The 25,218-nt window shown below is 40.4% G+C and overlaps 2 protein-coding genes across 3 annotated transcripts; both read left to right on the top strand.

Annotated features, from left to right (window-relative positions):
• The first annotated feature begins 1,436 nt into the window (after window positions 1-1,436).
• On the top strand, window positions 1,437-13,328 carry rexo1 (REX1, RNA exonuclease 1 homolog). 2 transcript variants are annotated; one of them, XM_018695772.2, is made up of 16 exons: window positions 1,437-1,811; window positions 3,111-4,996; window positions 5,141-5,242; window positions 6,697-6,907; window positions 7,043-7,182; window positions 7,396-7,533; window positions 7,802-7,925; window positions 8,134-8,259; window positions 8,961-9,101; window positions 9,238-9,351; window positions 9,529-9,602; window positions 10,072-10,182; window positions 10,376-10,491; window positions 10,585-10,723; window positions 10,885-11,005; window positions 12,162-13,328. In XM_018695772.2, the coding sequence occupies exons 1-16, from the start codon at window positions 1,622-1,624 to the stop codon at window positions 12,248-12,250; spliced, it is 3,822 nt and encodes a 1,273-aa protein (XP_018551288.1). In that variant the 5' UTR covers window positions 1,437-1,621; the 3' UTR covers window positions 12,251-13,328. The 2 variants fall into 2 exon arrangements, with proteins under 2 accessions (XP_018551288.1, XP_018551300.1); XM_018695784.2 differs by having other exon boundaries at window positions 1,438-1,811; window positions 3,114-4,996.
• Window positions 13,329-19,504: 6,176 nt separating this feature from the next.
• On the top strand, window positions 19,505-25,128 carry zgc:101100 (uncharacterized protein LOC445169 homolog). The gene is made up of 3 exons (XM_051077221.1): window positions 19,505-21,484; window positions 22,174-22,349; window positions 23,202-25,128. The coding sequence occupies exons 1-3, from the start codon at window positions 21,307-21,309 to the stop codon at window positions 23,718-23,720; spliced, it is 873 nt and encodes a 290-aa protein (XP_050933178.1). The 5' UTR covers window positions 19,505-21,306; the 3' UTR covers window positions 23,721-25,128.
• Window positions 25,129-25,218: the final 90 nt, after the last annotated feature.

The raw sequence follows: 25,218 nt of genomic DNA, 5'->3' as shown, positions 1-25,218 counted from the left end.
ACCCTCTCGTAGTAATAAAAGCACAGGTGTCACTAATAACATTAATGATGGTTGTGTTCTGTTCATGTGTTCTGGTACCTCAAGAGCTGGAAAAAACAAAAAAGAAAGGAAGAAATTTCATTGATACAAAAACAAATAACCTGTGCAGTAGAACTTGTGTGTTAAAATGACAGAAGATATGTCTGGAGGCTTGAAAAGTAGGGGTAGGAGTAGTAGAAGTTAACATCTGAAAATAAAGCATTACCTGCTGAGAGAGGGCCAGTTACTATGTCAGTGATTACCTCCCCAGCACACCTGAGGATGATGATGAATGGGACTGGATCTGATTGGATCAGATGTCTGTGTGGAGTGCACAAAAGGCCTGAGTACCTGGTAGTCTGAAGTTTGAGAGTCACACTGGAGGTAGGTATCATGAAGCATTTTAGGAAAGGTTTGTTTTGTTTCTTGTTATAAGACCTCTCTGGTTTTGATTTAAAAACTAGGAATTAAGACATTTTGCTGACTGTTGACAAAAAAGGTTGTTTTTTTAAAAAAGGGGGAAAAAAAGAGGATAATTGTTCAGATTCAGTAATTTATAATAGGAATTGGCTTATTTAGCAGTGGTTCTTTTAATAGAAGTTAAGATTTGATGTAAATGTAGGAAGCTTAATGATTTACTTATTTTAAGCATTAAAATACTATCCAATGTGTTCCTAATTTCTGGATGCTAAAAATGCATCGCCCAGTTTAGGCTGTGTTCAGGCAAACCTGATTCATTACTTGATCTGTTGACATTTGAAGCAATAGTTAGACATTTGGGGAAATTGCATTTACTTTAACTTTGAAGTGGGCTGCAGCTTCACATTTAATGGAAACAAAGTGGTATTGAGATTCTCTGCTAACTCTTGGCAAGAGAGAAAATAAGTGCATTTCCCTTAATGTTGAACTGTTTAGTGTCAGCAAATTGCATGTGACTCTTTAGGCCTATGGAGACTTGACAAGGGATCTAAGGACAGTGGGGCTCTCTTTCCAGACCATTTGAGCCAAGGCCAAGACAACCCATCTCTGGAATCCAGTGGAAATAAAAACGTTAAAACATTTGTCTCTTATTTTTGTAAACCAGCCAAAGCTTTGCCTTTTAAAATCACAATTATGCTATAAGAAACACACCCAGGTGTTTCTGCTCACTAATGCTAATGGTTTGCTAAGGTGCTTACCACCAACAACCACAGGGGGGAAAAAAATGAATAAAGTTGGAAGGAGATGAACTTAAATCTCCAGCAACTCATGTTTTATTGATTAATTAATATCCACCTTCTGTTGAAAGAACATTTCTGTATGAACGCATAACTATTATAGGCTTTGTTAAGCTAAGTTTAGTAGGTTTAGGCGTACGGTTGTTACAGCTAAGTCTGCTTGAGCCGTTAACCAGTTACTCTTTTCTGTGACGTCAGAGAACGAGACACGTGGAACTTCACGCGAGATTTCATGCCCCCTCAACCCCTCCCGTTCAATCCAACATGGCACCGTAGGGACGTTGTTATTGTTCCGTCGCTCCTACAAGCTGCTGCAGTACGACGACAACTACGCTGAAATACGGCCGAGTGGGTTCATGCGGGCATGAGAGGAACAGCTGGAGATAATGTTAAGATCCACCGGCTTCTTCCGAGGGATTGACTGCCCGTTTTACACGGAGTACAGCGAGGGCAAAGGCAGCCGAAATGGGTGTAACAGACCGTACTGTCACTTCAGGCACAGCCAGCAGAGACGGCCGTCCTACGGAGCACCAGCAGATGTTAAAAAGCAAAGGGACCTCCACTCCGTGCAGAAAGGTGTTTAGCATTATTATTTTTTGCATGTAACCCAGAGTTAAACGTTAATGCTTTAGCATCTTAGCCCGCAGAGTCGGTGGTAATAACGGTATGTGGACTGGAAACAGCCAAACGAAACAAAACGTTAGCTGTATTTGTACTGTTCAAATATCTTCAAATGACACACCTTCAGTTTTATCCTCCCAAGGTTTCTGTAAACCGAGGTGTTGCTTGGAAGTACAAGGTAATCTGTACTGTACTTCCCACTCAAGGATACTAAAGTACAGTGTTAAATAAAGACAAATAGAAAGCTTTAAACATCTGCTATATACAAAACGAAGACTAAAATAAAAGGTGCCAGACTCTGTAGGCACCAACATGCACTGCATTTCATTATAACAATATACATTTTAACCGTGATGAGGGTAGGATTTATTGCAGACTGCTGTTTTAGACTGCATTAGTTTTAGATCGGTGTACCTAATAAATTGACAACTGAGGCAACACACAAAGTGAGGACACGAGGAAGTTGTAATTAAAGTAACGTATCTTGTGTCTGCACATAACAGTATTGCGAGACATAAGGTTGAATGATGTGTTAAAATGCAAAGGCAGCATTGTGATTGATCTGTTCTCCATTGGTTGTTTTGGTTTGCAGAGTATTCTCCCCCTTTGTTATAAAAAAAATCTCTCCTGGATTATTTTGCTTCTTCCCAGACTTGTGACCAACATTAGAAGTAGAATATTTCCTTATAAAACTTCTCTATAGACTACCTGAGCCTGTTGTAGTTGCATGATTGCTGTACGTTTTTGCTTTGTAAAGTTTGAGTGGGAAAGTCTGTTGTTAAATGTGACGAAGCTTAACTACCCTCGTCACATTTAACACATTTAATCACAGCCAATGGCAGACGGTGGAGTTTGCTAAGTTGTCATGGAGATAACTGAGAGTATCTTGTGATATTGTACTTAGTTGTGTGATGATTAAATTCCATCTGCTGAGAGGGACTGTGAGATGGGTGAAAGTAGGGATACTGATTATGGCACCTAAATTTAGGGTGTCTTTTTACATACACATCCAATACCATTTCTTTCTTTTTCCCAAATTCTGTTGTCCACTGTCACAGAATGTTTGTAACTTATAACAGGAACAGCAAATTTTATAATGGACAAATAAAATAATTTAGTGTGCATCAGTCACATCATACCCAATACCTAATCAGCTTAAGGGGCCAATTGGATCGGTGCTTCCCTAATTGAAAGCTCTAATCTTACGTGGAGCTTTAGTTCTGTCTCATTATGACCATTTGCCTTGTTTCCCAGCAGAACAAGGCTATGATCCCTTCAACCCAGAAGTAGTGAGGCCCCAGGAACAGCAGAATGGAAAGCCCGCTGCCTCTGGAGACCTCAGTGGGGCTCTGGAGCTGGTCAACAAGGCCATTGAGGAGGTCCGCAGCGAGGTGGAGAGGGAGAAGAGGAAGCTCTCTCGGATTGGGGATGAACCATATGATCCCAGCGAGAGTAGCAGTGTGTCTTCATCTGGTGCTGTTAAAAGTAAAACAGCAGCTTCACACATGGCCTATGATCCCGGGAGTTATCAGATAACAACGGGAGGATATAATCCCACCCCTGGCTGCAGCAAGTACACTTTGGATTCAGACAACCAGGGGAACAACAGTAACTCCATGGAATATGTTCCCACTGCAGTGAAAAAGCCTCCCAATCGGACACACGCTCACCAGCTCCCGTCTCCTCCCCCTAGCCCAAAGTATTCAAACAGTGCATACTCTTCCAAGTGTAAATACACTGTGGATAATTCACGACCGTCTACAGACATGGAGTACGACCCACTCTCTAACTACTCGGCAGGAATCGCAGCGAAAAGCAAGAGGGTCGATGGTGCGCGGGTGTGCAGAGGTGTTAAGACAGACGGGAGCAAGACACACAAACCACCCGTGTCTGATTTGTCAGACGAGGAGTATGTTGTGGCTGTGAAAAAGCCACGGCAGCAGAGTGTAGACACACAAAAGTACACTTTCTCTGACTCTGATGGGGAGAGCTCTGGGACAGAGTATCGACCCACCTCTCTTAGCAATCTCCAGCAGAAAAAAGGCAACACTGGTTCAGCTGGTAACGCTTTTGGAAAAGAGAGAAAAGAGGGAACTGAGCGTGTACTAAATGCACTGACACAGAGGAATAAAGAGGACTTGGCACAGGACACGGACTTCCAGGAAGATATTAAACGAAAGGACAATCTAGAGAAAAAGAAGGTGGCTAGTCGAACTAGCTACGAGAAAGGTGTCAAATCTGAGAAAATGCATAAACTTGAAAAAGACGGAAACAAAACATCAAGTAGTAAGAGTAGCAGCAGTAGTAGTAAGGACAAAGGTTCAATAACGAACTCAAACCAGGACTCTGCAAAAAAGGAGAACAAGAGTCTTGGGAAGAGAGATGATAGAAAAGATGCAGCGAAGGATAAGACAAGTGATAAAGTTCATAGGGAGGGCAGAGACGAAAAGAGAAGTGATGGTAAAATTAAAGCTGTGGAAAAAATTAAAACAGACTCAAGCAAACGAGATAAAGAGTCAGAAAATGGTGCAAAGGAAAGCAAGAAACCCAAAACATTAGACAGGGAAAAGGAACACAACAAGTATAAGGACCGCCAACATAAAAACGGTAAACTTGATAGTAGTAGAAGAGAAAAGGATGTGAAGAAGACGAGTAAAAGCAGTTCTTGTAGCGGGAGCAGTAGCAGTAACAGTAAAGGGAGTTCTGCAAACAGCAATAAGGTGAAGCAAAACATCAACTCGTCAAATGGGAAAAAACTTGAGGACAAAAGGCAAAGTCTGAGTCTGAGCCACGCCGATCTGTTCGGAGATGAGAGTCCAGATGAGGCTGAGCCGATGGAGGTGGATGACGACGATGACGCGGATGAAGTTCTGGTAAGAAAATCAGCTGATGCTCTGAAGAGGGGACGTCTAAACAAGAGGAAAGCGTCAGAACTGACGCCGTCTTCCTCTGACGATGAGGGTGACTGCGTCATGGTGGGAAACAGCACAGGTAAGGACGAAGTCAACGACATTGGAATCGACCTCTCCGGTTTCCAGGATGATCTGGACTTTGACTCAGATCCCATGGAGGAGTGTTTGCGGATCTTCAATGAATCCAAGGACGTGAAGAGGGAAGACAAAGGAAGGCAAATTAAACAGGTATTGGCGTTTATTTCTTGCCATACTGCTGCACTGTAGTGATTGTCTTCATTTACTACATGCTATTTTTCTTATTAGATTCATATTTTGCTCATGTCAGTCAGTGGACTTTGAGTAAACATAAGCAATGTCGTGCCCTCTCAGCCCTCTAGGGATTCAGAGGAGGAGAAAAGCACAGAGAGCACTTTAACTACTCTCTTCCCTGGTCAAAAGAAGAGAGTCTCCCATTTTGTTGCCAAAGGAAATGTAAGTTTGCCACTTTTATTTTGTCCTTCCCCACAATGCTGTTACCATGTAAATCCAACTTAATCACGTGAGGAAAAACATCTGCCCGGAGCTGCACACAGTTCAGTCATTTATACAGCACTTGTGTAAATTAGTCCCAGTGTTAAAGTGAGGTTTGTACACTAATCTACTGGCCTATTTTGCAGTTTTGTCAGTCAACATGACAATAGCCCTGATTCTTAGGAACAAAATGAGCCATCGCTCTTAGCTCTAACCTGTAACTTTGTTGTTGTTGTGTGGTGACTGAAGTGACATGTTCTCATCAGAGTTTAGTCGATTGCCATTCTCCTTAAAGGAGGGAGAGGCTGTAAAAAGCTCACTGAGTAGTTTATGTTCTTATTTGCTATGATGCTTAAGTTAAGTTGGCTTAAGTTGACTCCATATGATGTTAGATTGATAACATACGTGGTTTGACTTGAGTAAAGCTATTGTGAGTATATGATCCTTGTTGCACTTGACAAGTTTTCCCCGTTTATTTTTTGGTCACAAGGCTGTTGTGAGCTCAGTGACGCTAAAAACCGAACAGATTAGTTTTGCTGCTGTTCTGTAATGAATTATATGAGTGCATTTGGGAAAAAAAAAGAAAGAAATGTTGTATTTCTGCATCTATAATGCATCATTAACACTGAATGTAATGGAAAATGTGCAATACATCTATAAAGAGAGAAAAACAATTGCCAAAAGCTTATGCACGTTGCATTACAACAGACAAGGAAGCATGATATGATATTATTGTAAGCTGAGGCAGTGCTGGGGCGGCATTGGGGTTTTCCAGTTGATCTGACTTGACAGTAAACAACCAGCTGTAGGTGTTTCCAAAGGGGTAGTGAGCTAGTTGTGAGCTGTTGGTAGTACTTTCTGAGGGTGTGTGGCCTTTCGAGACTGCATCATTAGAAGCTTTATTAAAGGCAGAGTCTGTAGGTTTTATTTTATCATATAATCAAGTTAATGAATCTGGCTGTGTGTTTGGGCTTGTTGTCCTGCTGCAGAATGAATTCAAAACCAATCAGACACCTCCCTGATGGTATTGTGTAATCTGTAAGAGTCTAAAAATCTACAGTGCCCTAAAACTCTTGTACAGTTCTGTGTAAGCTTTTGTAACCAATTATTTGCATTGTCAAAGAGGAGATATATAAAGTTATGTTCTGATTTTCATTACTATGACTGACTTTTGCATATTACTGACTTTCAGTCAGAGATGCCTCAGGCAGGTAGCTTATACTGTATGCTAACAGAGACAGGAAGGTATCTTATATGCAAATTTTGTGTGTTCCCATTACAACCGTCTTGCAATTAATGTCTTGATATTTATAAATAATGACTTCATGACTCCATTTCATGCCATTTGATTATCATGTTTTTCAAATTAATAGCACAGTGGTCACTTTTTAATAAAACTTGTTTCTGTTTTTCAGACTGACGCACCTTCTAAGACTGTGGTGCGGCCGTACAAGAGACCCACAGCCCAGGAGGTCTGCTACCAGCGAATGCAGATGGCGCAGCAGCAAGCTGCTCAGCTCTCTGCTTCAGTCAAAGCTGCCTCGCAGAGCTCCAGCCCCAGCTTCTCTGGAGAGAGGAAGAGAATAGCTCACCGTCCCAACCCACAGATAACATCCTCTAAAACAAGTATGAGCACCTCCACCACTCAGAGCAGAATTCAGCTTTATCTGTGTTTTTTGTCTCTCGCTAGTAGAGCTGTTTTGACTTTCGCATTTTGAAATCACATCTACGTGCATGTACTTGTCTGACTAACTTCTGCAGGTGCTAAACCAGCTGTCAGTCGAGGGTTATCCCCCAGCCAAACTCATCAGACCGTCAAGGCTCAAACTACAGCTGGTATTTTGTCCAAGACCACGTCCACAGTAATGTCGAAGAGAGTGGCGCACACACCCTCCATGAAGGTAGGTATTCAGAGGTTTCTATAGCCTATTATTGTCACTTAGTTAGTGCTCTTTTCTCATGGTCATCTTTTTTTTGCATGTGTTTTTATTTGTGTTTCTGTGTCTGCATAACCTTGACCATTAACTGGCAGAGGCGGACTTCTTCTCTTGTCCCTTTGATCTATAAAGTGTGATTTACTGTCAACACTGCCTCTGTTTTTTTGACTTTTTCAGAGTACTTCGATGAAGCGTCCCGTCATCCCCACTGAGTTCGGGGCCAAAGTTCCCACCAACATCCGCCAGCGCTACCTCACCACTTTCATAGATGAATGTGTCAAATTCTGCCCATCAGAGGAAATTGCCTTCCAGATGGTATGAATGAACACCTACTTTACCGCAACTGCACTTTGAACTGTGATCTGACTTTGTTTAACAGAGTGATTTGTTGTTTTCTTATCAGTAATTTTCTTCTGTCTTAACACATCTAATAACTAAAAGGAAATTGTTTGAGAGAAGATCTCTCCTCAGAAAAAAATCAGACGTTAAATACGCCTCTCCTTTTATTCCTTAGGGACTTGATTGTTTTCCAGTTGAACAAGCTGGAGTTTAGACAGTGACAGGAGTGTAATTCTTGTTTCAGGCACTTGACGAGGAGAAGCTGGTGTATGAGCGCAGTAGCAGTAAGAACATCTACCTCAACGTAGCTGTCAACACTCTGAAGAAGCTGCGCAGCAAGAGCAGCTCCTGTCCGTCACCTGTCACCAGTACGTCACCTCAGTCTCTTATACACAGAAACTGCATCAATATCTCAGACCAGCATATTGTGATATTTATGAGACACTGAACATTAACACATTAGATCATGCTGCTATCAGATTGAGCATGGAAACTAGTTTCAAGCATGTGAAAAGAGATGTAATGGACTAAATTTCAGTGCTAACCAATGTATGTATGTATCTGTGTTGTTTCCAGAGGAACCGGGGTCAGCTGGTAACAGGAGGGCCCAGTCCCATGAGGAAGTGCTGGGGGGTCGTCTGGCTGCTACAACCAGCTTCACTGTCAACAGGATGGGTAAACAGCAGGAGGAGAAACTCACTGGTGAGAGATAAGTTCCATTTTTCTTTTGTTCTGTACTGCACTAACCCCTTAGTCATGGTGACACAAAGGATCTCTTTTTCAGTGCTTTCAGGTCTGTTTACTGCAAACTACGTGACGTCAGAGGAGACGTGTTTACAAGACATTAGTATTGGTGAAAAGGCCATTCATTTGTCAAGAGGAAATCCTTTTAACTGTTCTTAATCAGGCAGAAGAGGCAAATCCTTCTCGTTAAACATTTTTCAAAAGCAAAGATGTGCTTCCTTTTGTCTTATTTATGTCATAATAAATTCAAAACAGCAGACCAAACAAAAGAAATAACTTAAAGATTCTAACATTGTCTTGTTGGCTCTTGTAACTTGTTTTACACATATGGAGATGACAGTGCAGTCTGATGCACTCAGTGACAAAGTGACAAAAATAGTTGTGTAACTAGGGAAACAAATATTTCGCAATTTTCTTATCGATAGTCAGCCACATTAACCATCAAATGTCAGTTAACTGTTAACGGTTTATGAAATACAGTGGGATTTTTTCATAGTAAAACCACTGACATGACATGACATGGAATTTAAAGAACAGATTGATTATAATTTAAACAACACAAGATAAAGACTTCATTTTAAGAATTTCAGTGCACTTTTCATGTGTTATTATCATTTAAAGACAGCATTTGTTTTACTTGTTGCTTTGTGTCTCTGCAGGAGCCACACTGTACAGGAAGCTGAAGACGTACCTGATGACAGAGGAGCAGCTCCAGGAGCATGGATACCCAAGAACACACCCGGAGGCTGCTGGCAAGGCAGTCATATACAACCTCCCAGAGAAAAAGGTCATCGCAGATCGTAAGTATCTGCATGTCCCCACAGCTCTATCACTGTTGATAATTACTCATTTCTAAATTATAATAAAATGGATATACAGTATACAGTCTAATGGTTATTTGACTTGCAGCTGACAGGCTCTGTAATATTTTTCCAGCGTTCACCAAGATATGTTGCCGATGTGGAACAGAATATAAGATCAATGTCAATGGCAACTGTGTACGGAAAGAGGAGTGTAGTTTTCACTGGGGACGTTTACGTAGACATAAAGGTAAGTCTGTCCACATTTATTTAGTGTAAAAGGTTGATAAATGTGTGTTTTATTCTTTTTTTGTGTCGTAAATGTCAAATCTAAATCAGCCTCTCCCCATTTTCGATTACTTCACTCTGCCTTTATTTGTCTGTTTGTTATTTGCTCCTGTCTGTCGTCTCTGTCCCTCTCTGCCAGTCGCTGGAGGCTGGGAGACCAACTATAACTGCTGCTCTGCTGCTGTGGGCTCTCCGGGTTGCCAGGTTGCCAAGGTATCATCAGAATATAGCACAGAATAAAATGACAACGTGCTAGCGAAAGCATTCTTTGAGCCGTGTTACATTTGAATCGTTCAGATTTCATAAAACCTTGAACTGTGCTGGGTCTCAGCAGCTACTTCTATTATTTTCAGTCTCTTCTTTCTCCCTCTTTTTTACCTCTCTTTGCGAAATGTTGTTTTCTCTTCAGTGGGATGGGTTTATGGCATGTGTGTCAATATCAGAAATACAGTTACATCTTCTGTGTAACTTAAAGTCACTGACTGTTCTGAAGACAGTTTGCCATTTAACCACTAGGGGTCAGTCTGTGTCTTTTATTTCTCTGCCTTCCAGTTGATAGACACTGTTGTGTGTGTGTGTGTATATATATATATATATATATATATATATATATTTTTATATATATATATTTTTTAATTGTTGATGATCATTATCTAAGTTCAAACGTTTCATATTCCCACAGCAACATGTTCAGGACGGGCGTAAAGAGTCATTAGACGGCTATGTATCAACATTCAGTAAATCTCTTCCACCAGACGGTAACGGAGGGGTGTTTGCTTTGGACTGTGAGATGGTGAGTGAGACAGACAGAATGTTTACTCACTGAAAAGCTCTAATGTAATTGCACAATTGGCCTTGAACCCTCGTCCTTGAGGTAATTTGTTGTAGGTCTGTTTTCAGACGTAGCTCATCCTTTTATTACTGCACATTATCATTCCAGTGGGTGAAATTAAGTTGTGAGAAATTATCTGTCTCCTTGGAAACAGTGTTACACAAAGCAGGGCCTGGAGCTGACAAGGGTGACGGTCATCGACTCAGAGATGAAAGTTATCTACGACACATTTGTCAAACCCGAAAGCAAAGTGGTCGACTACAACACACGGTGAGTTTGTGCAGCTTGTATTGGAGATAATTGTCTGCTGTTACTTTCTTTGAAACAGTCACAGTTTTGTAAAGGCTCATACACGATTCACAGATTTTCAGGTGTGACGGAGGAGGATTTAGAGAGCGCCACCATCACCCTGAGAGATGTTCAGGCCGTGCTGCTCAGTATGTTCAGTGCTGAATCCATTCTCATAGGACACAGTTTGGAGAGCGACCTCCTCGCTCTGAAGGTACCGTGGTGCTTTCATTCATTTTCAAGACACTCTGTGTAGCAGTTTGGATTTGTCTGTAAGTGATACTAGCTATGATACCATCCACACTGCAGAGTTTGGGACTGAAATAAAAGAAAAACACTTAATGTTATCCACTCTCTGTCCCCTTCTCTTTCCAGCTAATCCACAGTACAGTCATAGACACAGCCATTGTGTTCCCTCACCGCCTTGGCTTACCCTACAAACGTGCCTTGAAGAACCTGATGGCTGACCACCTTAAACGCATCATCCAGGACAACGGTAAGAAAACACACAGAACTAGCATCAGTTGTGTTGTTGCTTTTTACAAGCTCCATAATAAGAGTTTTGTTTAAATTGTGTTTTATTATATATTAAATTTTGTGTCGATGCATTAGTTTGTCCAAAGATTATAGACACTAAAGCCATGCTAGTGCACGATATAAGATTATTTGCATTCACACGCTCAACAGATTGATGTTGTCTTGACGAGTGATATTTAAGCTCAGAGGAATTCTTAACCAGCATGTTGTGAAATTTCTAGGATTTAAATAAGTAACCCCCCTCCCATTACACCACATAATCCCCTGTGACATTAAAATAGCCTTAATTACACAAACAAACCCTCTCCTCTGTATCCAGACCACATTTATGCCCTTCTGCATAACCACATAATCTCCATTTGTAACAGACTCATGTCAAATTACATGCAAAAGACAACAACTACTAAAGAGAGACTGATCAGGCAGCATCACTTAATCTTTATTTATCGAGCACATTTCATTGAAGCATAGCCAGAATTAGTCCTGCCAAATTATAGCCCAGTACTATACTTAATGGACAGACTTAATTGGCCCACAACACCACTAAACCCCCAGATATGTTTGACATAAAAAAAGAAAAGAAGAAACTAAACTGAACCATAAATTAAAACTCAAAAATGTGTTTGTGTGTGGTGATTTACATCATATTCAGCTGGTTGCAGTTCACATCCTCACCCCTAGATGCTACTAAAGTCCACAGACTGGTCCTTTAAGGTCTGTCCAAGACTGGTGAAAACATGATTTGTGGAAACTTAAACAATATTACACTCTCTCATCTCTTCCTCTCCTCATCATTCAACCTTAACGTCTCTCTGTTGTTGTTCTATCACGTGTGTCACCGGATCGTGGTTACATTTATACACACATTCATGTCTCCCTCAGGATGAATTGTATTTCACCACCATAATCAAGTTAAAATTTCAGGTGGTTTGAGGATCCTAGTAAATATCTAAGTGCAGCTGACAGCAGGACTGTTATCATTTTAAAACATCCGTAACAACACTCTTTTTAATTTGTTTATATTGTGCATTGTTACAGGTTACCATTTATCTTTATCAGCCAAATTTAAATTGTCAATGAATAATTTCTACGGTCATTTGTTCACATGTTTCCAGTGGAGGGCCACGACTCCAGCGAAGATGCGACTGCTTGCATGGAGCTGATGATCTGGAAGATCAAGGAGGACGCAAAGGTCAAAAGATGACCTCCGACCCCCTTCATGTTGGTAACAGAGAGAGGGAAGTTCAGGAGGCGTGCACCTGCTCTCAGAGGAGTTGAGGTCAGAGTTTGGGGGGGGGGGGGTGTTTCAGCACGGTGGAAAGTTTTCAGCAGAGCTGACTGCTGCTATTACCCACTGTATCTGAGAAGAGAAAAGTAAACCCCATCAAAAGCAATAGGAGCCCGAATTAACAGTGTTTTCTTTTTTTGTTGGTATTTCAGTTCTAAATATTGTTAGTTTAAAAGTATTTCTGTTTATTTGAACGGTGTCTTTTAAGGCCTCAAACAGTTTGTGAGTAAAACCTTTCTATAGAAGAACTACTTAAAATGCCAGGGCATTGTCCGCTGAACGACAATGATAAATATGATACTCATGCCAGGCTGTGTCCTCAGCCTAAATTGCACTATAGAAATGCTCTTGTTGTATAGGGCCCAAGTCTGAGTACCTCATCTGTGTTATGATGCATTCACTTCTAATGAATAACACATTACTTTTTCTGAGTTACACTTAAGTGCATTGATGTCTTAGTCTGTCGAGCGTTGCTATGTAAATGCACTTTTCACGTTGCACCTCGTTTTCTTGTCACTGATGCTCTGTTTATACAGCTTCTCTTATCAAGTTAATTTTGTTGGTTGGCTCTCAAACCTGACTAATCCTATAATACTTGATCATTTAAAAAGAACCTCAGCAGACGTGTAAAGTCTCTGCTACTACCTATTTGGTAAAGTTGGTGGAAGATATCACTGTATTTTATATAGTTCAGACAAAATCCAGATTATACTCACCACTGTCTCTATGTCGTGCACTGCATGAAATATAAAACTACAGGAATCATGGTGATAGCAGGTATGACATGTTACTCCTCCATAAAGACAAATAGGTTCAGTATTGTTGAATTAGGCCTGGTTTATTAGTTAAAAACATCATTTAGTGTGTATCAGCTAACTCGTGCTGTTTTATGTTGAAAATGACTGAAAAAATACCAGAGTGCTGTAAATATGCAGTTTCCTTTTGTATTTTTGGTTGTTTATCTTTTTCTATTAAAAGGTATTAGTTAAAAGAAGATGCTGCTCTCTCTTTACGTCTCAACCTCTCTGTGCATAACAGTGGTGCCATGTAACTATGTATATTTACTTAAGTGTAGTTTTGGGTATTTGTACCTTATACTTGTACTTCTCTTCATTTCAGAGGTAAATATGATTCTTTTTACCCTGATACATTTATCCGGCAGCTTTTGTTACTGGTTCTTTTGCTTATTAATATGTTTCATATAGAATATATGATCAGTGTATGAAATATTACACATTATTACAGATTAGGCTTACATTAGGCTATCCATCCATTAGCAGATGAGGGTCACCAATCCTAGTTTACACTGGGTGAGAGGCAGGATAAACCCTGGACAGGTGGCCAGCCTAGAGACACTCAACCACTCACACCTACAGGCAATTTAGAGTCACCAGTTAACCTAAGCTGCATGTCTTTGGACTGTTGGAGGAGGCCAGAGTACTTGGAGGAAACTCCGCAAACTCCACACAGAAACGCACCGGGTGAACCGGGTCTTGAACTCTTCTGTCTCAGTTTCTTCTTCATGTAATCCCAGACTGACTCCATGATGCTGAGATCAGGGCTTTGTGGGGCCAGACCATCTGTTGCAGGACTCTTCTTGTCCCTGAAGATAGTTCTTTATGACTGTGGCTGTATGTTTGGACTTGATGTCTTGCTGCAGAATTAGTTGATTAATTGACTGATCAGATGCCTCCCTGGTGGTGTTATATAATGGATAAGAATCCAAACATCTAAAGTACCGAAACCCAGTACACTGTAAGCTGTAAACTAAACTATGAAAAAGACGAGTGTTAGGGGAGTTTTAACAAGCTGGGAAGTAAGCTAATATATTTTGAATCATGTTTCTTTACAAAGTTAATTTAGCAAGTTTGGTGAAGTCGAGTCGTAAAAACTCAGGTTTATAAGTTCTGATTGATTAGAAAATAAAAAGGATGAATGTTATGGTTGAATGAACTTGAAATCAATAAACTTGACTTGTATATTAAGTGAATTAGAAAAGATCAGCTGGTTTCACTAAATTCCTGTATGATGTTTTACAAAGCAGGAGTGAAAATTGGCTCCAACCCAACCAACTACAACAAGTAAAATGCTACTTCCACATGAATTACACAGTTTTGTTTGGTACGTTCACTACAATAAAAGTAAGATCTGGAGACTTCTTCCACCTCTGCTGCACAAATAGTTTTTGACAGTGTGACAGCTTTTTCTCGGTACAGTGCCGGGCCTCTTGTGGTCTATATGTGCCTTTAACAGCAGGTGCGGCGGCCGTAATTCTCCTTTCTTCAGCAGATGTGTAAATTGGGAAAAAATGGGAGAGAAATGCTAAACTGAGAGGCCCATCCTTTCTTCGGTGTGTTTGCCTATTAAGCTCCTCCCGTCACATGTCAGTATGCATTTCCCCAGGCCGGGCCACAGACCCCAGGTATTAAAAGAGCCAGTTAGCCGGGATCAATACCTACACAATGTTCCAGTGACAGGGAGGGGGGCTTCCTAGTGTTTATTGAGTGTTGCAGAGATTTTGAACATGTGGAGCAAAGCAGCTTAGAGAGGTCGTCTTCATTATCAAATTCGATCAGTGCCTCTCTTTCTCTCTCCCCCGTGATCACCTTTGACTAGTGGGGGTTACGAGGGGGAAGCTCCGAGCTGGGGCCCCATAACTGACCCCATGCTGGGAGAGACGGAGAGCTGCGTTATCTCTGTGAGAGCTTGAACAAATAAACACTTCACTACTACTGCATTAATCCTAACTAGACCTAAAACAACTAATCAATTAGTTATCCGCAAATTTAATGGCAACTGTTTTTGATAATTGATTAATGCCAAAAAATTCATTGTCCACAGCTTCTGTTCTGGCGCCTTCTATAATTATAAACTGAATATGTTTGAGATCTGGACATCTGGCGTCACCTTGAACCCAAAACTTTTTAAATCCTGTTGTCAATGTTGTACAATTCCTTTCACAGTTTCCCACAGTTGACACTGACATCTTGAAATGATTTGTTTTATCCCAATTGTCATATAAGTTGAAGAAAAGCAGCAAGTAATCTCAGACATTTTCTGACATTTACATTTAACTGTAAATGTCAGAAAATGATTGAAAATGCATTTAAAGAATCTTTGAACTTAATGAGGAGAACATGAGACATTATAAATATGTAACTTCATGGACTTTGTTGTAGATCTACATGGTCCTGACTGAGAAACCTCACAGAGATCAGTGATAATAGACAGAAAAAATCAGTTCTCACTTAATATATTCAGTGCCTCTGCTCCTTCCTGTGTAACTTTGCTCCTCTTTAGTTTGAATGAAACTCAAACCTGCTCGGAAGTGGAACAAAAATCGTTGTTTGCACAGTCTGTATTATCGCCTGGCTTTGAAAGGCCCAGGGTCCTGTTTTCTCTCTGTGGTCTGAGTGAGCACCCCGGTCTAACCCACTGTGGGTGCCCCCTGACCCCCAAGGACACCCACAGCTGCCTGTCCCTCTCTTTCTGTCTTTAATCTATAGCACTCTCGCCCAATTAAGAGACTGATCTTTGCTCAGTCCTTCATATTGATCTGCTGGTGTAGCTGCTTATTGCCTGTGTTCCCAAGAGCCCTGCAGTAGATCATAAGAAGCTAATTGGCAGAATTTTTATAGTCTGATGATCGATCAAATCAGACTAATGGACTCTTTTGTTCACCTAAAGTTACTTTGCATCCAGCTGTCATAAAATGATATTCTCATTTAAATTCCTCACTCTGAACCGAAGCCATCTTCATGTGTGTGTGTGTGTATGTTTGAGATTTTTGTGTGGACTTGCTGTGTTTGCAGCCAGGTCAATGTCACTCTAAGCCCTGAGTGTGTCATAGCCAGTGTCAGGTCTCACAGCGTGATCCTGGCACTCAGAGGGGCTTAAGAAGACCAACTGACCTGCCGCTCGCTCGCCCTGTCTCCCTCAGGTCAAAGGCCAGCCGGCCCTATTGATTCCCCCCCCAATGAAGAAGTCTTTAGCTCCTCCGCCTGCGCTCCCCTCTTCGGCCCACATGCTCACGGACTAACATCGAGGCCCCCGAAAGGCCTCTCGCTTGTGTTTTGCGTGCCGATCGATCCGGGTGGTGTCCGAGGGGGCCTTCCTTTGAGATAACTGACAACTACAAAGGTCCCCTCCTGACAGGCCCTTGTCAATACAAATCTCCACTATTGATAAGTAATTAAAGAAAGCCTGAACATAAGGGGTTTCGCTTTCTAAAACATCTGTTAAACAGGAGACATTAACAAAAACTTCCTAATGACAAAAAAGAGAGGAAATTTTACTCCCCCTGCACCCTCACTCATCTTAACAGCCTCACATTTTCCGTCAATAACTTTCTAAATACTCCACGAATGAACACACTTCAAATGAAACAACAGGTGTATCAAGTCTAGAGCTCAGTCATCAATTTTTTTTAGCATTTTTCACACAAATATGTCAGAAATTCTCTGATCCAGTTTCTCAGTTGTCAGAATTTGTCACTTTACTTTGTTTTACATGATCATAAACGACTTCAATTTAGGCTATGGACCTTTTCCTCAATATTTTGAGTCAGTCCATGTGTCACCAGCACCCACATATTTACTCTAAAACCACAAAACGACAGCTCCCACTTTGCCACATTCTCACCAGTCAAATTATTTCCTGCAGGTGCAAATATGTTGCCAGGGTACGAACAGCTGAAGCTCCAGATCTATTCAACAGTTGATCCAGTTTATTCATCTTTTCTCTCTGTTTAACACACTACATATGTCGCCCATACAGAGGTGAAAATGTGAATTACTAACCATTAATAAAACCCTGAGTTACAGCTTGTGAAACCCTTAGTAAAGGATGCCTTGTTAAAAGTTGTAATACAAGGTATTTTGTAGGATCCATAAGCTTCCAAAAATAATAAAATGATCAAATAACCTGGTAACCAAAAATAGTAGAGCAAACAAATGTCTCTAGTTAGAACTGCCACTTTGCTTTTTTCACTGCCCCTTTAAAACTCTTCATTTTGAACTAAATATGATCCACTATATGTTTGCGTAAGGTACTTTAATAACTTCATGTTATTTGATGTCACACAGGACAAAGACTCTGGATGTTTTGACAGTGACTATTTTACTTTGAGGAGAGTGGTGAGGTCTGTTTAATTCCCTCTGCTATGTGACAGCAGTTATTAAACCTGTGTGAGCTTTCACCTGTTCAGCGGTGAGACTGTTGTCAGTGATGTGGCTTAGCCTTTTGTCTTTTATTCACTGTAATCCATGCATGTGTAAGTGGATCCTCTAAGAGCAGGATAAGTCCTTTCAAGCGGTTTTAAACACTACAGGAGGGACTAAAATCCAGTAACTTCTCATTTACTGCTGCACCTTAGTCTTTTAATGCAACGTAACTCACATCCTGGTGATTAGACCTGCTGCACCAAGGCTCTCACTTCATAAGGACTAACAAAATATGACGTTAGCCTTGTTTAGGGTTGTTGTGTCAGTCAGCAAGTTGCGGATGAAGAGCTAGTTGAAGAGGCCACCGCTCGTTTCCACTGAACCCTGGCCGTCTTGATGGGTAGGAAGGTGAACCCGACCGAGCCCCACTGGCCCGCAGAAGGGGAAATGATCTGGAGGAGTTGGGAGGGGGTGGCTCTGGGATGGGGAGGGTCACACACAACCACACTCTTTGTGTGCCTCTAATCCCCCCAGCCAACACAGCTTTGGCCAGGTTTCATCATGAAAGTGCCATGAAATAACTACTTTTTTTCTCTCCTCGCAGTAAATCTCCCCTAATCCTGCGGGCTGCGGAGACAAAGGCCTCTGGGACCTAATCCTGGAGCTTTTAGTGGGACTGAGGGGCTGGCCGACAGAGGCTCTTCTAAATGACTTATTTCTATCGGACACTAATATAGCTTGACAGCCAAGAACAGCGAAAGGAGGAGGAAAAAAAAAAGCCAGGGAAAAAAAAAGAGCACAAACATTTTCACATATTTTGGAAGTCTGAGCTGTTGATTGTGTGAGAGGAAGAAGTGAACCATGGTTATTGGCCAACACACCCTCAAAACACACAGCAGTGGAGATGTCTCACATGTTTTTCTGTGAATATACATATTTTTTAAAATAACAATTTCTTCCTATGCAGCTGATTTCGGTGCAGGAATGTACCTGTAGCATCGTACTGTGCATGTTTGTTGGATGAGGATGTGACCTGCAGTGCTTTATACCAGAGGATACACAGCAAGTTGTACGATGCTCACTGCAAACCATTATTTTAAAAAACTTTAAAGTCAGAAAGAACAAGTTAAATTTACATTAGAACCTTTAAAAACTGGCAGTGTGGTTTCATGTGAGATTCCACCATTTTTACTGTTTTGGCTGAGAACGTTTATTTTCACCACTGTCACACTTTATTTGGTCCCAGAAACTAGAGACTAAATTATTTATATTATATATTATCATTTATTTATACCTACTTTGGACACTTTAAATATCCCTTTAGACACCTGAACACTCCAAATCCAGATATCTATCTAGTCTTTTGTTTTACTGCACTTTATCAAGCCTTTTCCACTACTACACTTAACAAGTAGATATAAAGTAAACACACCTTGCAACTAATGGTTTCCTACCTTTTTCAAAGAAACTATTTTTTTTAAAGTTTGATCAAATATTCAGATTTTATAGTGTTCAATGTTTATATTCCACATTTTGTATTCCATCCTGCTTCAATTGTCTGGAAAATCCTTATCACGCAGCATCTATTATGTTCATTCTTGAAATTCAGACTTAAGTCACATCTACTTCTTCTTTAGTATCCCTGTTTGTTGTGTTACCATTTGCACTATTAATGGTCTAATCTACATCACGTATATCCTGGAAGATTAATCTCCTCTCTGGTTTCTCCTTTCTTCTCTTTTCCCATGACAGGCTTTTTGTGGAGTTTTTTCAAATCCAAATTGAGCAGCTAAGGACAGAGCCTGCTGTATTTTCCACAGACTTTAAAGCCCTCTGACACAAATTTGTAATTTGGAGCTTTAGAGACAAAAGTCAATTCTCTTAACCAGAAGTATAATTTTATTATTTGAATGATTGTTATGATTTTTCCTATCATCTGTGTGAGTGGACAAGGTTGGTCAGAACTTCAGGGAAGTTTACTGACAGTCCTTAAACTATACATGACAGTTGGATGGTGTCAAAGTATTGCAGTGGTCAAAGTAGCGTTAGCTTGAAATGACAAAATTATAAAAGAAAACCTGCTTTATAAACAAGAAGTGTGGGGTTTGAAAGAAGTGGGTTTACAGGAGGCAGAATACGGCAAATGAAAGATGCTACTGAGTTGCATCATGGGACATGTAGGAGTGCTTTTGAAGCCTAAACCATATTACCAGAGACTGAATAAATGTTTCAGCCTCTGATTTTCTGAAGTTTCTGCATTCTGAATTTACTTAAAATAAAATCACAGCAATATTATCAACAAAATAACTGTAACTATAGTTGAGATAATTGTGATAAAAAACACCCTTATTTCCTCTGAAATATAAGAAGTGAAGTGTAGAGCAGCACAAAGCAGAAATACTTAAGTAAAGACTCAAAGCTGTACAGTGTTTTAATTTATATGCTGTTACTTTTCACTAATATGTATGGTTTCTAAAATGTGTAAGTGCCGGTGATGAACATGATGAATTACCATGAGAGGACTGATCTGGTGTTTCTCTTCTCCTGTGCAGATTTCTCATTTAGCTCAGCTGCATCTTAAGAACTAGTTCTCACTGAGCAGGGTTCAGATTAACTTCACACGGTGACAGTTTACAGGCAAAATATGGCGCCTGTTAGCAAAACAAACCCTCAGAGAAAACCCCCTCTGTCAGAGCCAGCGGTATGGGAGAAAGAGGGCTGAGAAGGAGAGGACAATCAAAGGCTGTTATTTTAATCTGTCCTGCCTCGGAGATTAGCCGACCACATTGTTTTAATTGTTTTAACGGGAGGGAATGAAACGCTCGCTTATAGGGGGGGATCCCTGGCATAAATCTCTCAAGTTCAATAGTTTCAAAAAACTTGAGCCCCTCGCAGCCCCCCTCTCTTCCCTCATCCCACCTAATCCCGGCTAATACCTTTCTTTCTATTGGCTAATGGCTGAGGGGAGCCTGGGTAAATGCTTCTTAAATAGTCGTGGGTGAGAATGGTTTCGGAGAATGAGATCCGTACCACGACAAAGAGACACACAGAGAGAGGGAGAGCTGGTGTTGCGAGGATATAAGGCCCAAACTAGGACTAGTAGGAAATACTGGACTACAGCTCACCAGGGTCGACCTCTGTGCGTAAAAGGGAGACGCACCTGGATCCTCGCGCATTCTGCTTCAGGGTCGGGATCTCAGGTAAAATACCCACGGAAACTTAACACCCTGCACTATGTTTTCACGGTTTTTTCATCAGTGGGAGTGATTTATTTTGTTGTAACATTTGAGTTCAAAATGCTGCTTTATGGCTGTAAGATGCTAATAACTGGATGCAGGGTGTGAACACTCAATTTAACCCCGTATATTTTAATGTAATATATTTAATCCTTATTCCCAAACATAATCTTTACAAATTTATGCAGACTTTTTCATTAATTTATAAAGAACAGTCTGAGCAGCGAGTTATAAATTAGCCAGAAAGGAAAAGGGACAATAATAAAGAAAGTTGTGGAAAGGAGTGATCAGACCTCAGATTTTTAATTCTCTCCTATCAGATCAACAATTTATCAGATTAACAATTAATAATATATTTTTTTATTCTTTATTCAATAATTTTCTGCCTTTTCCCAATGAAATTATCTGTTAGCAAGAGTATTTTAAAAGCTTCAGTCGCTCATAGGGAGACTTTTCCAAAGGTTTAAGAGTGAGAAAAATCTAAATGTCTCCTTCAGTTTATTGTAATAATATCCATATTGAAAATGCACCCCTCAGTCTGTTAAATTAATCTTTCTGTTTCCTTAGATTCAGTATGAACTCCTTGAATTTCTGTGGGACATCCAGCAGTGGTGGTGGTGGTGTGTATCCTCTCCACGGTGTCAACTCTGTGCTGTTCGACCTGCGCCACCAGATGGCGGAGCAGTACCACATTTACTCTGCAGCATCAGGTCCCACAGTGCACACCCTGTCTGTGGCTGAGAGGCTGGCAGGTGGGTCATCATCAGGGTCCCGTACGCACCCTGGAGTGAGCATATAGAATCTAAACAGTATAGTTTATTTTTAAAAACATGGCAAAACCTGTGGAGTGATTGTAAAAGTCTTTGACTCTAATATGTCAACAAAATCAAATGAGAATTTTGAATCTGGCTTTCTCCAATATTCAGTTTTCTGTTCTGGAAATGTATGCAAATGAGTGGATATCTAATTAGATAATTTTTTTTGTTTTGTTTTGTTTTTTGGGGTATATTTTACTTAAAAATTCAGAAACATCGTACTCCAAAAATATATATATATTATCCTAATCTAAGTAGTCAGTTGGGGACATTTCATGGTGAGATCTATGAGTAAATCTTTTGAAATCCTATTCACCTTCATTGTCTCACCATAATACCCAGTGACATTATAATAAATAGGAAGTGGTGGAACTTAATAAATTAAAGCTACTCAAATACTATACTTAAATATAATTTGGAGGTGCTCAACTTTATTTGACAGCTTTAGATATTAGTTCCAAATTAGCAATTTCCCTACAAAACTGTGATCAACATATAGAATATCATATCATATAGAATATCATCTTTAACTAGATCCACCTCAACCAATTAAAATAACAAATTACCCAGGATGCTCTTTGTCAACTTAAAGCAGACCCCTCTGCTGTCTCTCTCCATCCCATCAGAGCTGATCCTGGAGGCTCGCTACGGGAACCAGCAGAAGCAACGCCGCAGCCGCACGGCGTTCACGGTGTCCCAGCTGCAGGCTCTGGAGAAAGCCTTCCAACAGACACAGTACCCAGACGTCGGGATGAGAGAGAGGCTGGCTGTTTGCATCAACCTGCCTGAGGCTCGCATTCAGGTGAGAGCACGCTCCACCCAGCACCTGACTGTAAACCTGAAACCAACACTGCAGGACTGTAGCTGTGGGGAACATGTAGTCACTCAGCCATGTAACTTTAATGAGGTGGAGAAAATAGATAATATGAATTGTAGGAGCACAGATACCTCTTATATTCAGAAATAATTCAGTACAGCAAATCTATACATACTTGTACGTTTATGTGTATATATAGACTTGGTGTACAGTCATTTTTAACACTCATCTGAGTCATTTTAATGAAGCAAAGTGCCACATTGGTACAAGTATACTGTATATAACTGTATACATAATACAGTTTATACAACTAGATGTTACTGCTGCTTTTGGGTTGTTTTTATTTTCTTTTTGTTGGTATTTATTTTGACCATTTTGTTTTTGTTTTCCTTGTAAGTTTCTGTTCTCAGCCTTTTTTTTGTTAACGTAGCGTTACTTCACTTGTTTTCAGAGCTTTATATTTGGCTGGTATTACCTTTTCTTCTTTTATTGACCGTCCGTTTTTAAGTTGTTTGTTTTCATTGTTGTTGTGTTTGTGTGGACCCCAGGGAGACGATGCCATATATGCTGCTGTATACTATGACTTTCAAATGAACTGATTTCTGCTAATAATCAAGTATTGCTAAAATTCAGCCACAGTATTTCATTATTTCCTCTGCCTTCTACTGTTATGTTTATTGATTTCATTTTGTTTTTTTGCCTACAAATGTTTATATGTACACACATGTCTCTTAAAGTTTGTTTCCAGGTCCTTTTAGAGTTTAAATGTTTGTAAAGCACTTTGAAACTGCCTCAAATAAATAACCTCACCTGGGCTGTTTACTCTCTCTCCTCCAGGTGTGGTTCAAGAACAGGAGGGCGAAGTTTCGCAAAGGTCAGAAGTGCCCCCCACTCTCCAGAGACAACAGTCTGGAGGAGACGTCACATCGCAGGAAGGTGGGGCAGAAGGAAGTCAGGACAGAAGACAAACAGGACGTCACCACATCATGCACTGACAGCAACATCCCCCCTCCTCCTCCCCCTCCTCCTCCTCCTCCTCCTCCTCCTCATGTCAGAGATGTGTGCCCTCCTCTCACCCCTCCAGACTCTGATATCTCCCGGTGCCCTCCCCTGCGGCTGCACTCACCCCCGCTTTTCCCTTTCGTGACGGGGGAGTGCTACAGCCGCCCGCCTCACCAGCCTGTTGTAGGAGTGTTGTCGACGGAGCTCGCCCTCCCCTCGGTGTTCTGGCCCTTCGTACAGCAGCACAGCTCTGCCCTGGGGGTTCCTCCATCATCAGTTACTAAAAACTGTAGCCTCTCCCTTCAGACTGCTTGTTCCAGTAAAGCCATGCCTCACCCTCACCTGGGGCTGTAACTGATGTGGACTTATACACCTGACACATACAGTCAGAGGTTGCCCCCTTCTTGTGGCACACCTGAGGAAATCCTGTGTGGCATCGAGGCAGAGAAACACCTGCTGCCTTGCTCCTGTAAACCTGACAGTGCACAGAACATAAATGTTTATTTTGTGAGTTTTATTGAACCCCTGTCTGTCTAAAATGATGTAAAGCTGTACAGTCACATACTTTTTTTATAGTGGACAAAGTCTAATTTGGATCTGCTTTAAATAACATCTACAGGTTGGTTTTAGTTTGCCAGTGCTTTTTGCTCGAAGGACACTGTTGTTTATTCCATCACGTTTTGGTTCCAGAGAAGAATCAATGTCAACACCACATTTACAGATATTATTATCTCCTTCAGCATCATTTAGCATCATATAGCTACATGGTTATAATAATGGTAAAATCATTTGAGAAAAGCTCCTTATTGTAACAAAGCACTGCAACATAGAAATGTAAAATAAAATTATTTGTTCCCTAAATTCTCTGTTTTCTTAGTTGCACTGACGGTAGGATGTGTTTCACCCACTTAAATTATACATTAGAACACATTTAGAGCACAAGAATAAGATCATATATTTGTAGCTACTCATTAAGAATGTTTCATTCAAGAAAAAGATCCAAATTATTTGATATAAGGCTGGATGATTGAGTACTATCATGTACTGGGAGTGGAACTGTATTGCAATAACACAATCATAACATGTTATCATTTCAGTCAGTTTGATTACTTTTATGTTTGATTTTGTACATATTTGCTCTGCCATAATACATATCAATAGTGGAAAAATGTCATTATTATGACATTGATTTTAACCATATAATCCAACTCAACAGTTTGATTCCTGTGAAGAAATTAACTTTGAAGTGTTACCAGCAACAAAAGGTTTATCTGCTTATAGAAGTTTTACATGGATTTTGTTGTTTTGTGGTACAGTTCATAAGCTGCAAGAAAGCAAAGAGCTGACAGAAGAGACGAAAGACATCTGTACTTTTCCCAAAATGTTCAAACGTTACAGGAAGCAGGTGAGAAATGAATGAGCTTTGATTATATAGAAGATACAGGTCAAAATCCCTGTCTTCTGTTATTAGTCTGAGATATGACTTAAGTTATGGCAGCAACTAATGATTATGAGTTATTTTATGAACTTATTGATTCATAGTTTAGTTTATAAACTGTCAGAAAATAGTGAAAGAATGCTCATCAAAAGCTGACACATTCAACACAGAGGGCCAAGACCAAACCAGCATTCTTTGCATTTTTGTTTAAAACATGACTTCAACAATAAAACAGTTACCAAACTTGTTATCTGTTAATTTCTGTCAGTCGATCAGCTGGTTTATTGACAAATGATTTCATTGACATTTTTTCTGTGGCATGGGTGAAATCTTCAGTTTATTTAACTGATGCAAAAGATGAACAAAACTTCAATAGCTGTTGAATAAATTTGGTTTAAATTTCACATCAGGGTT

Source organism: Lates calcarifer, linkage group LG17, assembly GCF_001640805.2.
Source record: "Lates calcarifer isolate ASB-BC8 linkage group LG17, TLL_Latcal_v3, whole genome shotgun sequence".
NCBI classification, from domain to species: domain Eukaryota; kingdom Metazoa; phylum Chordata; class Actinopteri; family Centropomidae; genus Lates; species Lates calcarifer.
This window is presented reverse-complemented; position numbering and strand designations above follow the sequence as displayed.